Here is a 12,359-nt window from a genome sequence, read left to right on the forward strand (position 1 = left end):
AGGAGGTTAATATTATTATTATTCACGTGGAAAATATTCAAGAAATTTGGCAGTCTTCTCAGGAGTGGACAACCCAGCCAGTTTCCCCCAAGGTGAATGAAAGGAAAGGGAACTGCAAGGAAACCACGATATACACCTCTGACTTCACAGGCCTCAGTTAGCATGTTAAATAATAAAGGTCATGACAGTACAGTTAAGAAAAGACTGAACAGGTATGGAAGTGCTACCAGGAAAAAGTCTCTTATGTCTCTCTAAAAAAAAGAACATGGCAGCACAGCTTAGATTTGCAAAGATGCATCTGAACAATTCACAGGATCTCTGGAATAATGTTACACAAGCCAAAGTGGAGATGTGTGGCCAAAATAGACAGCACGTTGTTTGGAAAAAAACAAACACAGCATATAGCACAAATCTCATACCAGCTGTGAGCACAGTGGTGGAGGGGTGATGATTTTGGCTTGTTTTGCAGCTGCGGTCGACCATGCACTCCTTTGTATACCAAAGAATCCTTGAGCTAAATGTGAGCCTGTCTGCCTGAGAGTGCAAGGTTGGCTAAAACTGCTTCTTATGGCAGGACAATGATCCCAAACACAGCAGCAAATCTAAAACCGAATGACTGAAAAAGTGTATCGAATGAGTTTAGTTTTAATCTTAATTAATACCATTGCCATTATGGCTTCTCGTGTTTGTAAATAAGTAGATCGATCCTGTTTGGGGTTTTTTTTAGCATTAGCAAAGTTTTTTTTTTATTACTCGGAGTCAGAGGAACATAAAATAGGATAAGGTGCACAACAAATGCCTCTGCACTGAGTTTGTTGACATTATTTTGCAACCACCAACTGTCAAAAAAACATGCCAGCATTGATGCTAAAAAGTGATACGCTTCAAGGCATTTATGATGGGCAATTATGAACAGTTTCTGCACTGGGACTGTAAATCCTGCCACATTTTATAACGCCAGTGTAGTTTTGCTTGAATTGAGTTTCTATGTCTCATCAACAGTAGACGAGCGAGACATATAATAATAATAATAATAATAATACATTTTATTTAAATAGCGCCTTTCAAAGCACCCAAGGACACTGTACAACAGATAAAAACACATATGAGCTGCATGATTAAATTATATAAAAGATTACACCACAATCTTTCTATTACTTGCTGTATGCCACAAAATTATGCACTCAAAATCAATAATTAAAAAAAAAAATGCTCATAGAGGAAGTCATACCTTCTGTTTTCAGAGATCAGAGTTGTACCTGCTGCACATTGATATACCGTACTGATATTTCTCAGCTAATGTGAGAACCACCACATGTTATAAAATATAGTAAAAATTCACGTTTTATATTCACTCACTGACCATTTTGTTAAATACAGCACCACCACTGGCCTGAACTGTTAATGCAAGGTAGGATGGATCCATGATTTGATTTCTCGAGGCAGAAATTGAGACTAATCACTTGTTTTGGGTGATCCTGTGTGACTTTGCCTTTGTTTCCTATTCTTAGCTGACAGGAGTGACACCGGTGTGGTCTTCTGGTGTAGCTCACATCTTTTTCAAGGTTCCACATGTTGTGCATTCACAGATGCTTATCTGCATACCTTGGTTGTAATGAGTGGTCATTTGAGTTACTGTTGCCTTCTTATAAGCTCACGTGATTGGCTGATTAGATATCTGCCATTATAAGAATGAAGTATGAATAAATAAGACTGAAGCTTCTCACACTTGGAATGGGCAATGCCTCTACCTGTCCTACACAGGGAAGACAAAGTTTAGCTGCACCTAGATAATAAATAGATACAATCTAAAACAAAAGGAAGGTTCAGTGAGAAATACAACTGGAATCTAGGTCAAACCACTTTTATTTTCCAGAGTATGATAGGCTTGTTTAAAGTCTGTCTGAGTACGTGTGGAGAAAACAGGCTGAACGTACTTTTTCTGTGGAAGCACACGCAGACTGGTGGAGACATCCAGAACAAATGAGTCAACAGGCTCCTGACCACAGAGGCTAAAAGTGAACTGCTGAGCCACAAACATTAAAGTAGGCTGGTTCTGTTGTGAAACAGCACTTCAGAGTGCTCACATTGTTTTGCAGATGGAGTGAACTGTAAAAAAAAAAAAGAAAGAAAGAAAAAGAAAGAAATCCAAAATTGGAGAAAGCTTTAAAGAATCCAGGAACTGCAGGCCTAAGTATTGTTTATTCACAGGGATAGGCTATATAATGTGTCACATTGTTACTCACAGACAGCAATAACGCATGAATGTGTTTGAAGTTAGGTAAAGTAATACTAAGCCCTTTTGTTCACAAAGTACACCACAGCACACATTAGGCCTGTTGATGAGAAAACATGGCAACGTGATCAGAAATTCCTGTAAGAGGAACAAAAATGCTGCACAGTAATTCTATATGTGAAAAGTGAGCGCGAGAGCCCTCGGTGCGCCTGCTCGCTGCTGAAGTCAAAGTAAACTTTATTGTCATCTCCGCTACATACAGTCCAGTATATAGAGAGACGAGACGACGAGGCTCCAGTTACAGCAGTGCAAGTAAACAAACAATATATATAAGAAGAGTAAGCAAATAAATATACACTTTAGGACTCGGGGTAAAGGGATCAATAACAATTTAAAATTTATAATTTACAGTTTGATGATTTAAAGTCTCACACACAACCCGTCGAAAGGGGAGGAGAGTCCTGCTGCTTCCAAGTAGACCACATTTCATTCATAATGTTGTAAATCCAAGCCCATTATGTATTCATGATTTGAATCCTGGATTGTGTGAAATCCTCGAAATAAACCCTAGACAAAGTGAACTAAGTTGTAGGTTTATTAGGTTATGTTGTGGTGATCCCTGAGTTGGGGGGTGGGTGTTCATACTGGAGTGTAAAATTAAAACCAATGGAAGATGGACAAGAAAAGTTCAAAGCCATCATGTCTTCAGTTTAGAAAAAAGAGAAAAGAAGAGGAGGAGAAACGAGCAAAAGATACAGGCGAGCAGATGTGTCATTGGATAATGGCAGGTCATCCTGAAACAATCAGAATCGGAATACTTTATTAATCCCTAAGGAAATAATGTAGGTTACAGTTGCTCCAAGAAGAAATAGTAAAAATACTAACAGACTAAACTCCAAACAATACATTATGTTACAGATTTTAATATTAATTAGTCGTTGTCAATTGTTGATTTGTCCTGTTGTATGATAAATTATGATGGCTGTCTGGTGGCTGTGTGTGTGTTTTATGTTAATGTACAATCCTTCGCCCAGGGCGCCAAACAGGCTAGGACCGCCACTGGGTGTTAGTGTGCAGCAAAGGCTTGTATGTGACTAGCTTCAAGTGTTTATAGCTTCTTTCTCAGTTCAATAGTCCACCTGAGGTTAATTTCAAACAGAACAAATGCTGTTTTACATGCCTTCGTGCATTTATAGAGGTCAACATAAGTAACAGCTCTGTGACATCCCTCATTCTCACCTGTATTAGTTATGTACAGTATTGTGCAAAGGTTTTGGGCCACTGTCGCTTTATATTTTGCAAAGAAAATGGGAAAATAGCGCAGTGGTTTATCGAAACATGTGCCAGCATACATGGAAATAAGATACTATATGAAAAAAAAACGGGCCTTGAAACACAACATTTTGTATAATCACCTTTATTCTTCAGCACAGGCTGAACTGTCTTAGCCAAGCTTTCTTGTAATTTCTTTAATTAGCCTTCAGGAATAGTTCTGCAGGTTTCTTAAAGTACATTCAAAACTCTACTACGAATGTTGGATGCCTTTTGTTGTGTTATCTGTCCAGATGATCCCACACTGCTTCAATAATGTTGAGGTCCAGGCTCTGGGGAGGCCAATCCATGACTGGCACTGTTAAAGTTTCTCTATCCCGGTATGCTTTTACTGCATTGGCAGTGTGTTTGGGATCATTGTCATGGTGAAAAAATGACCTTGTTGCCATTCAGATGCTTCCCAGCTGGTACTACCTGGTAGATCAAAATCTGATGACATAGAGCAAAGGGCCCAGGTCAGCCCAAAACCATGATAGAGCCTCCTCTGTGTTTTACAGATGATTGTAGAGTCTTACAGTTTACCTCTCTTCAGTTTAGATCTCTTCAATACGTGTTGATGACGGTTTGATCCAAAAATGTTAAATGTCAAGTTTAATCACTTCATAAGACCTTTTGCCTCTGGTTTGCAGTCTAGTTCTTGTGTAATTTGGCACACCTTTCTCACTGTTTCACTTCCTTAAGAATGGCTTTTTGACAGGACACCAAACTGAGATATGCCAAGTTTGCAGCTAATAGCTCTTAAGCAGTCACATTGTCAAACTATGTTATGTTTAGAATTTTTCATACATTCAACTCAATACATCGGGAATAGACACCTGAGACAAAGTGTCAAAAGATACCAATTAAAAGTTGCCATTTTTTGTGCTTTAACAATCTCCTTATAACCATAAAGCCCAGAGGAGGACTGCTCGAGAGGACTCTTTAAAAAATGACATTAAGAAATAAAGAGTTAAAATAAAATAAATTAACGAACGTCTGGCTCCTTGGAAGCAAATTAAAAGCAAATGATGCGTGGCTCCAGACTGTTGCACAGTACCTTAGATAGGAGGGTTAGATTTGTGTCACCGTCAGTTGGTCAACGCCACCTTTTCTGGGAAGACGAGCTTATATCTAATTTCTGCTTGTGACTCACATTGTCAGAGGCTTAGTCTCTTTTATGTGTGTGAGCAGGTCAGCTGATAAAGTTTGGCTTTAAAATGATCTCATATCAAGCAAAATTAAAGAGAAGAGGCGTTCCTTCAAAATAATAGCATTTGTGGAAGAGGGAAGTTTCTGCTGTTTTCTTGTTCTTTATGTATTTATTTACATAAATGTAATGTGATTTAATGTATAAATTAATGACATTTGCATAACATTACATTTTAATTTAATTTAGGTTTTAATATATTGACTTGTGTGTGCTCAAATGGATTATTACATCGATATAAATGAGGAAAAAGCGGTTCTTTCCTTTTGAAAAGGTAGCACAGTTTGAGGTTTTTTTTAAAAAACAAAAAAAACATTTCTTATTTCTCCATTTCATCAACTAACAACTGCAGCTATGGATCACCACCAAAACGTGGTAACTAAAGGCTTTTATTCTGGCTCAAAGGGAGCGGAAATCATATTAGTTTGTCTCTTCAAACTTGGCGGTCGGTGGGCGTTACTAAAGGCTCAGAAGTCCATCAACTAGACCACATTACACCATTTTGCTGTTTGCCAACCCTATACAGAAGAAGAAGAAGAACTAGACCATATAAACGTCGGCAGGAGGTGAGAGAAGAAAACGTGACAGCATGCCGGTAAACAAGCAGTCGGGCAGCAGGATGAGAGTGACAGAAGTGGAGGAGTTTGTGAGAAATCCACCGCCAGGTTTCTCTGTGGAGACTCTCGGATCGGGTTACCGAGTTCGCTGCAACGAGGAGAAGAGCCTGGTGCTCATCGACGACTTCCAGTCCTGCGGGAAGAAGTTCGTTTTCCACAACTCGCTGGGAAGGTGAGAAAAGACAGAAATGCACACCCAAATGTATATTCATTTATTTATGCGTTCATATGCACAAGCAATGAATATGAAACTCTTTCTGTTTTGCTTTTGGCCACAGAAAAGTGAAAATGCACAACTTGTGGGAATACAGCAGCACGAGGAAGAGTCTGCTGTCCAAGGAGATCTATCTGCTGATTTCAGCCTGCGAAGAACAATCCTCAGTGAGCAACAAAAAGGCAGCCAGAGAACTCAGCGGTAAGTGTTTCCCTACACACAAGCTGTCATCTAACAGTAATTACACACAGTACAAAGAGCTGACAGTGGTGAAAACAACTCCGTATGTTACAGCTGTGGGCTGCTCGCTGGCACAGCTGACTCATGCAGGCCTCCAGATTTGGGTGGAGTTCACATTACAGTGAAAGCTTGCTTCTTACACCATGTTTCTGCGCAAACTCTCTCCTTTTCTGACTTTTTTACTCTTTCCTCATGAACTTTCAGTGGTGAAGCAGTATGTGGTGTGCATCGATGGCAACGAGCCGTTCACCAAGTGGCAGCTGGAGAGAGGCATGGATGGGACCATCTCTTCTGTTGCTGGAGAAAGCTACAGAGTGGATGTGAGCAGGACTTCATGGTGCTTCTGTTGCACGAGCCTCTTTTATTCAGAATCACTATATGTTACCTTTCCCTTCATTTCAGATTGACCTGACTGAAGAAATGGAGAGCTGGGCAGCAAAAAACCTCATATCTGACGACCTCATGAAGGTCAAGCCCGTGTGGAGAGACGCCTCCTTCACCCTCAAATATTATTCTGATGCTCTGTTTGACTTTCCACACTGGCTTGGCTTCAGCAAAAGAACATTTAAGGTGTGTCTCTAATTGTTCTTATCAGATCTTAAACTAAATCCATGTTTTTGAGTCTCTTTAGGTTTTTGTCTAACTTTGCTTTTCTTGCATCTGTTCTTATTACAGTTGAGAATGACATGAGCCAGCTGAGGATGAAGAACGATGCAAACTTGAGTTTAACTGTTCACTTTAACTGGAGCTTGTTTTTGCATCTTCAGTAAAATAGATGAATGGTTGAAATATCATCCTGCCAGACCGACGCCTTTCCTCTGGAGATTTTAGGATCTGAGTCCAGAATTTCTGTCTGTTCAGTGGGTGGAAACTACTGACAAGGACTGAAAAAGACTTTCTGAATGTCATAAAGGTCGTTTTGTGTGTGCAAATATTTGTTTTTACATGATTTTTAATTGTTGTTTTGTTTGAGAGGTTTTATAGTGATCAAATTTGTGCTGCTGCACAATAAAATGTTTACAGATTTTGTAATGTCAAATCAATATTTGTTTGTGAGAATTATTTTATTATTTTTCCAAAAAAATGCAATGAATCTATTAAACAGTGTTTTTTAATGCAACAGAGATCCAGGAGCTAAATTATTCATGTGGAAAGGTTACATGACACAAACTCATTTAAGGGATAAGCAGAAGAGCAGTTGCAGCGTTAGTGATGGTTTCCACATATTCTTTATAGTCGCTGCCGTAGAAGCGCACCAGCAGGTAGTTGGCAATGCCAATGACACACATCAGGGAAAGGAAGGTGATGACCCGTTTTCCAAACAGGTAACCTGGGGTGCTGTACAGATGTGAAAAATTAATGCGATACTGCTTCTAAACACATAGAATACATGCTACTGGGTCTGTAGGAATTTACCTTTGAGAGGTTTGTCCCAAGTATCCAACAAAGTACTTCTGCCTGACGACGAGATAGATGATCCCAGCGAAAGCAGCGGGAGCTTCAAACAGAGGACAGAAAAAGATTCTGTATCTGGTTTCATAATACGCTGTGGGTCTTATATGGTTTAGGTCTTTTTCCACTTAGTCAATCTCGACTCTGTGGCACAAACAGTAATATTTCAGCTAATAGTGTGCTTCATTCTTGTGACATCTGCACCCAAACAGAGCATAGGCCCATTTTGCATTTTACTGGAGAGAGCTCATAAGTACAAAACACCCTGACCAACTCACACTGCACGCACTGTTTTCGAGGAAAAATCCAGTTATCCAATCCTATACTATTGAATGTTGCGGATCGCCCCGTGCGAGGGGCTGCATGGCGCTAATGCGTTAACGATCGTGCTAACGCGTTGACGTTGTGCAGCGCTTGCACAGGGCGATCCGCAGTAACTCGCTAACGGAGATTTCCCGTGTTAATGCGGTTATGGCGTTAACGTCATTTTAACGAGATTAATGCTGACAGCACTAATGATAAGGTATTTTAGGTAAGGTCAGGCAATACAGAGAAACAGGCCAACAAGTAAAGAGAAAAGTTTAGTGGTCAGACGAGAGATAAAATAAGCTATTTGCTCGCAATGGCAAAAGGTCAAACATGGTGGTGGTAGCATCACGCTCTGAGGGTGTTTTGCCTCCAGCAGTACTGGTATATTTCACAAAGTGGATGGAATAATGAAAAAGAAGGATTACATCCAAATTCTTGAACGTCATCTTAAATCAGCAGCAAGACGGTTAAAACTTGTTGAAACACAGTTGTTGAAAAACTGTTAGGTGTTTGAACAGGACAACGATAACAAACACACATCGAAACTGATTTCGATGTGTGTTTGCTAAATGGCTAACATTGAACAGGCTAACAGCCCTGACCTCAACCCTATACCCTAAGCCAGGACGGTGCCAGGAAATCAGCCAATTTAAATGCAATCTACCAATCCTTCCAACAAGACTTGTCAAATATCCAACCAGAGTTATTCCAGAAGGTTCTTGATGGCTACCAAAAGCATCTGGTTGAGGTCCAAATTACTAACATTAACATTTAGTTAAATTTTAGTGGGGTATATATTGGAGCTTGTATCTAAACTTTTGACCACGTGTGGATTACAAAGAATCCAAAATAAATTCAAACAAATCACTACACACAGAAAAAAGAACAGTTGAAAGAAATCATTAAAAGCTCCAAATTAGCATGACATTCATTCCCATGATGAGTTGATGTAAACTCTGGACCACAACTCTGGCTTGAACCACAGGTTGGTATTTTAAGCTCCCAGTCTGCTGACATGGGAATATATGGACTCCATATATTCCCATGTCAGCAGACTGGACTCCATATTATGGAGACTAACTTGCTGTTGGATCCAGCCTCAAGTAGCCACTAGAGGAACTGCATTTTATGTCAGCACTTGTGCTTGCGCTTTATTTTATTTTATCGGTTTGGCCTAAAGCTTATCCTTAAATTGTAGCAGCATGATCCACAGAAGGTTAATGTCAGTAAAGTCATGTGCAGATCTGACTTTCTACCTTTGAAAAACAGCAGCGTTTCAGGCATATTGGATTGTGTTGTGTTGTATTGTACAAGGAGAGAACAAACACTTTTCTAAATGTTTGCTTTTGTTTCCTGTGTGGGTGTGCACTGTTTACAGCCTCCTTTACATTCATGAATGATTACCTTGACTGAGACACAGACCAGCACACCACATTACTGCCAAGAAAGTGGGGTAAGCATCCATGCAGTTGCGACTAGGGAAGAAGTTTAAACAAAAGCTGTTATTAGCACATTTCAAGGCAAGTGTGAAGAAACTATGAAGCAATGGCAGATTAGTTAAAGGCAGAAGAACTGGAACGCCTGAGTCCCAAAATCTAGCATTTTGTGAGGTTTTTGTTGTAATTGTTGTGGAAGACACTTTGAAATGATAGTTTCCAAATTACCAAGTACTTCACAAAGGTTGAAGCATAGTTTATTAAAAACAACAATTTGCTTTACTATTTTTCTGCTTCTTTGTAAAGGAATGAATTAGCATGTTGAAGATCAATCAAACAAACTTCTTGACATGTCATTGCAACTGTATAGATGGAACAGATATATGAGAGGTTGGCCTTAAATCAGGGGTGTCGAACTCCAGGCCTCGAGGTCCTGCAGGTTTTAGATCTCACCCTGGGTCAACACACCTGAATCAAGTGATCAGTTCATTACCAGGCCTCTGGAGAACTTCAGGACATGTTGAGGAGGTAATTTATCCATTTAAATCAGCTGTGTTGGATCAAGGAAACATCTAAAACCTGCAGGGCACTGGCCCTCGAGGCCTGGAGTTCAACACATCATTGTTATTTCACCATCAAGTATTCAAATAAGGTCAGCGCCAGCCAGCTCTTTCCCCAACCGGGGAGGGTTCAAGCAAATGAGGACTGCCTCTGGATAGAGTTAACATTTGGTGGATTATGAGGCCGAATGGAAAGCCTATTAGGAAACAAATGTGATATTGTTTCAGTTCGCTGGTATTGATGTTGCAATAGAGAACTAATTGTTGAAGAAAGAGCACTCACTTGGCACAAGACACTCGCTCAAAAGCTGATGTGCGGGTATTATGGTTCTTGCATTCCCTCTCCACCTTCTGTGCGAAAAAAGCTTAAAAACAGAGAGTCAAGATTAAGCATTTGTGATGTGAGCGATACATTTCCAGTCACTGGGTTAGAGTTTCTCACCATTCTGAAGCACGCTGACAAGAGTGACGATGACCAGGAGGTAGATGTTTTCCACCACTTTGTTGGAGTCCATGATTATCCTGTGAGCTTTAGGAGCAGGTGTTTGCTGGGCTGAAAGAGACAAAGATTGTCTTTCACATCCAAACAGGCGTATTTAAAGTCAGTAGCAAATCATAAACCTGATCTCTCCCTTCATGACATCATGTTGTCCCATCCCACATACACACTTGTTTGTGGCTTCCCCTTTATGTAAACGATGCTCTGGTTTAATACAGAGGGCTGCAAACAACTTTGCTGCTACTTCCTCTGTGTGCTTGTGTAAGACCGGATTGCATGTAAAGGCCTGGCTTGATGTTTTGCAAAATTATTTGCATCACTATTACGCTATGTGTCACCTCTCATTACTCCCAGTAATTATATACATGAGTAGTGTTATGAACAGACACTTAAAGTATTTCTGGCAATAAATAATCAAGACCATGTATGGAGAATGTGTCAACATATACAACACAGTGCAAAAGGTTTGATTTAACCCTCGTTTCTTTATATTTTGCCTCAAAAGAGACAGACTTTCTATATACATTTGTTGTTATTTATATTATTTTAAAATAGTATATTTTGGTACTTTGTCATTTGTTCCAGTTTCTTTAGTTAAATGTATGAAACATGTCAAAGATGACACAGTTTGGCATACATAACATTTTATTTTTGTACCAAGAAGGTGATTCCCAAGGAGCTGTTAGCTGAAAACTTAGCATTTTACAGCACAGTGTGCAAGTAGAGGACAAATTTACAACAGGTGAACAGTATGTGAAACTGTCAAAAAAAGAAGAAAAATCCACCTGACACAGCACCGAGAGATGCATTTAGCCCTTCATGATCCATTCACGACCCATTGTCTTCAATGAAGTTTCATCAGAAATGGTTTCAGTGGAAGGGAGGCTGTCAAGACATGGCAATAACAACACACAAGAGCTTTGAATGTCCTTCGGGAAGACTTCTGAGTTATTCCTGAAGGCTACTTTACGAAAGTTTGTCGAAAAGAGTTCAGGATGTGTTGAAGAATAAAGTTTGTTGGAATTGTACAAACTCTTTTTTGCCTTATATATAGTAATTCCGAGTATGTTTGCAGATGTTTCAATTAATTGCCGACCTATTTTCTAGTTTCCTAGAAAAACGTCAATTACAGCATACTGTATAACACAACATCCATTTAAAATGAAGGTACCACCCCCAGAAACAATGTAATCATTTTTTATCCTACAAGAGTAAAAGTAGAGTAAAAATAGAGCTGGCTTATTCTTATTCTGATTTGACCCACTTACAGTCAAATAGCACCTGCGTGCGCCTTTCAAAGGAAATGCAACGTCCTCGCTGATTTTTTTAAATCTCTTTTCAAAACTTTATACTGAATGACTTTGATGCATTCTCGTATCGACTAAATCCAAATAAAGACGTCCTCCGCCCTACAAAACCCCAAACCCGAAGATATCCAGAGACTAATGTCGTTCTTAATTAAAAAATGTTTTTGCACACCTCTTCCTAACACCTACAGTGTAACACCGAACATGTTTATAATGCCTTTGGTTTACAAACACCAGTGAAGATGAGCTGGACTAAGGAGCTAGCTTAAAACATGCTGTTCGGTGTCAGCTGTCGGGGAACGAATCGCTAACGTTAAAGTTATTTTAGGAACGTCATGTCGCCAGGAACAAAAGTACCATTATCATCTCCTGATTCGTTTGCTATCCATTTGTCATATACATATGATGATGATTCTTGGCCGCAAATCCCATATGGTCTAGCGGTTAGGATTCCTGGTTTTCACCCAGGCGGCCCGGGTTCGACTCCCGGTATGGGAACGCCCTTTTTCCTCGAGTTTATTCTTTTTTTTTTTTTTTTTTTTTTTACATATCGTCACGTAAGCAGACGCAGGGTGCTTTATATAAAAACTTCACCCTACAAAACGACAGGACCACACACGCAGACAGCTTTCCTTTAATAAGTGCTTAATTTTAAATTTCCTCACCAATAAATGACACAACCAAAGGGTTGCCAATGCTAATGCTGTATCTTATTTAAAGCTTATCACCTGGCTGTGTAAAACATGCACCCAATAAACAGTTCTGAAACAAAGCTGCAGCCACCAAATGCAAATTATTTGTGGCTGGTAGTAAATTTACCCGCTACCAACCAGCATTTCCTGAGATTCTCTTGCGAATATGGTATATCATTAAATTGTTTATTGTTAAAAACAACAAGTGTGCAGTATGGTACTCAACCAATAACTGGGTACTTGAATGACCTGAAACCAGCCCATTTGACATTTAATACT

General features: G+C 39.6%; 2 protein-coding genes and 1 non-coding gene across 4 annotated transcripts; 2 read left to right on the top strand and 1 right to left on the bottom strand.

The window, feature by feature from the left end:
• Window positions 1-5,254: 5,254 nt before the first annotated feature.
• On the bottom strand, window positions 5,255-12,356 carry alox5ap (arachidonate 5-lipoxygenase-activating protein). 2 transcript variants are annotated; one of them, XM_076889254.1, is made up of 7 exons: window positions 11,746-12,356; window positions 10,867-10,966; window positions 10,025-10,135; window positions 9,866-9,947; window positions 8,991-9,061; window positions 7,242-7,323; window positions 5,255-7,163 (listed from the first exon to the last, which is right to left on the bottom strand). In XM_076889254.1, exons 2-7 carry the CDS (start codon window positions 10,907-10,909, stop codon window positions 7,001-7,003), a joined length of 552 nt encoding a protein of 183 aa, XP_076745369.1. In that variant the 5' UTR covers window positions 10,910-10,966; window positions 11,746-12,356; the 3' UTR covers window positions 5,255-7,000. The 2 variants fall into 2 exon arrangements, with proteins under 2 accessions (XP_076745369.1, XP_004550196.2); XM_004550139.6 differs by lacking the exon at window positions 11,746-12,356 and having other exon boundaries at window positions 10,867-11,234.
• On the top strand, window positions 5,344-6,868 carry medag (mesenteric estrogen dependent adipogenesis). Its single transcript, XM_004550140.5, has 5 exons — window positions 5,344-5,543; window positions 5,650-5,786; window positions 6,030-6,145; window positions 6,228-6,395; window positions 6,501-6,868. The coding sequence occupies exons 1-5, from the start codon at window positions 5,344-5,346 to the stop codon at window positions 6,513-6,515; spliced, it is 636 nt and encodes a 211-aa protein (XP_004550197.3). The 3' UTR covers window positions 6,516-6,868.
• On the top strand, window positions 11,815-11,886 carry trnae-uuc (transfer RNA glutamic acid (anticodon UUC)). Its single transcript has one exon. It is a non-coding gene; the product is annotated as a tRNA-Glu (tRNA).
• Window positions 12,357-12,359: the final 3 nt, after the last annotated feature.

This window comes from Maylandia zebra, linkage group LG10 (assembly GCF_041146795.1).
Source record: "Maylandia zebra isolate NMK-2024a linkage group LG10, Mzebra_GT3a, whole genome shotgun sequence".
NCBI lineage: Eukaryota > Metazoa > Chordata > Actinopteri > Cichliformes > Cichlidae > Maylandia > Maylandia zebra.

Bases quoted from the DNA above. Each gene is read 5' to 3' on its own strand.
- medag (XM_004550140.5), top strand. From the start codon at position 5,344: ATGCCGGTAAACAAGCAGTCGGGCAGCAGGATGAGAGTGACAGAAGTG. The intron at 5,544-5,649 runs GTGAGAAAAGAC...TTTTGGCCACAG, and splicing joins TTCCACAACTCGCTGGGAAG to AAAAGTGAAAATGCACAACT. The intron at 5,787-6,029 runs GTAAGTGTTTCC...ATGAACTTTCAG, and splicing joins GGCAGCCAGAGAACTCAGCG to TGGTGAAGCAGTATGTGGTG.
- alox5ap (XM_076889254.1), bottom strand. From the start codon at position 10,909: ATGGATCATGAAGGGCTAAATGCATCTCTCGGTGCTGTGTCAG. The intron at 9,062-9,865 runs GTGAGTGCTCTT...CTTCTTCCCTAG, and splicing joins GAGCGAGTGTCTTGTGCCAA to TCGCAACTGCATGGATGCTT. The intron at 7,164-7,241 runs GTAAATTCCTAC...ACATCTGTACAG, and splicing joins TTGGGACAAACCTCTCAAAG to CACCCCAGGTTACCTGTTTG.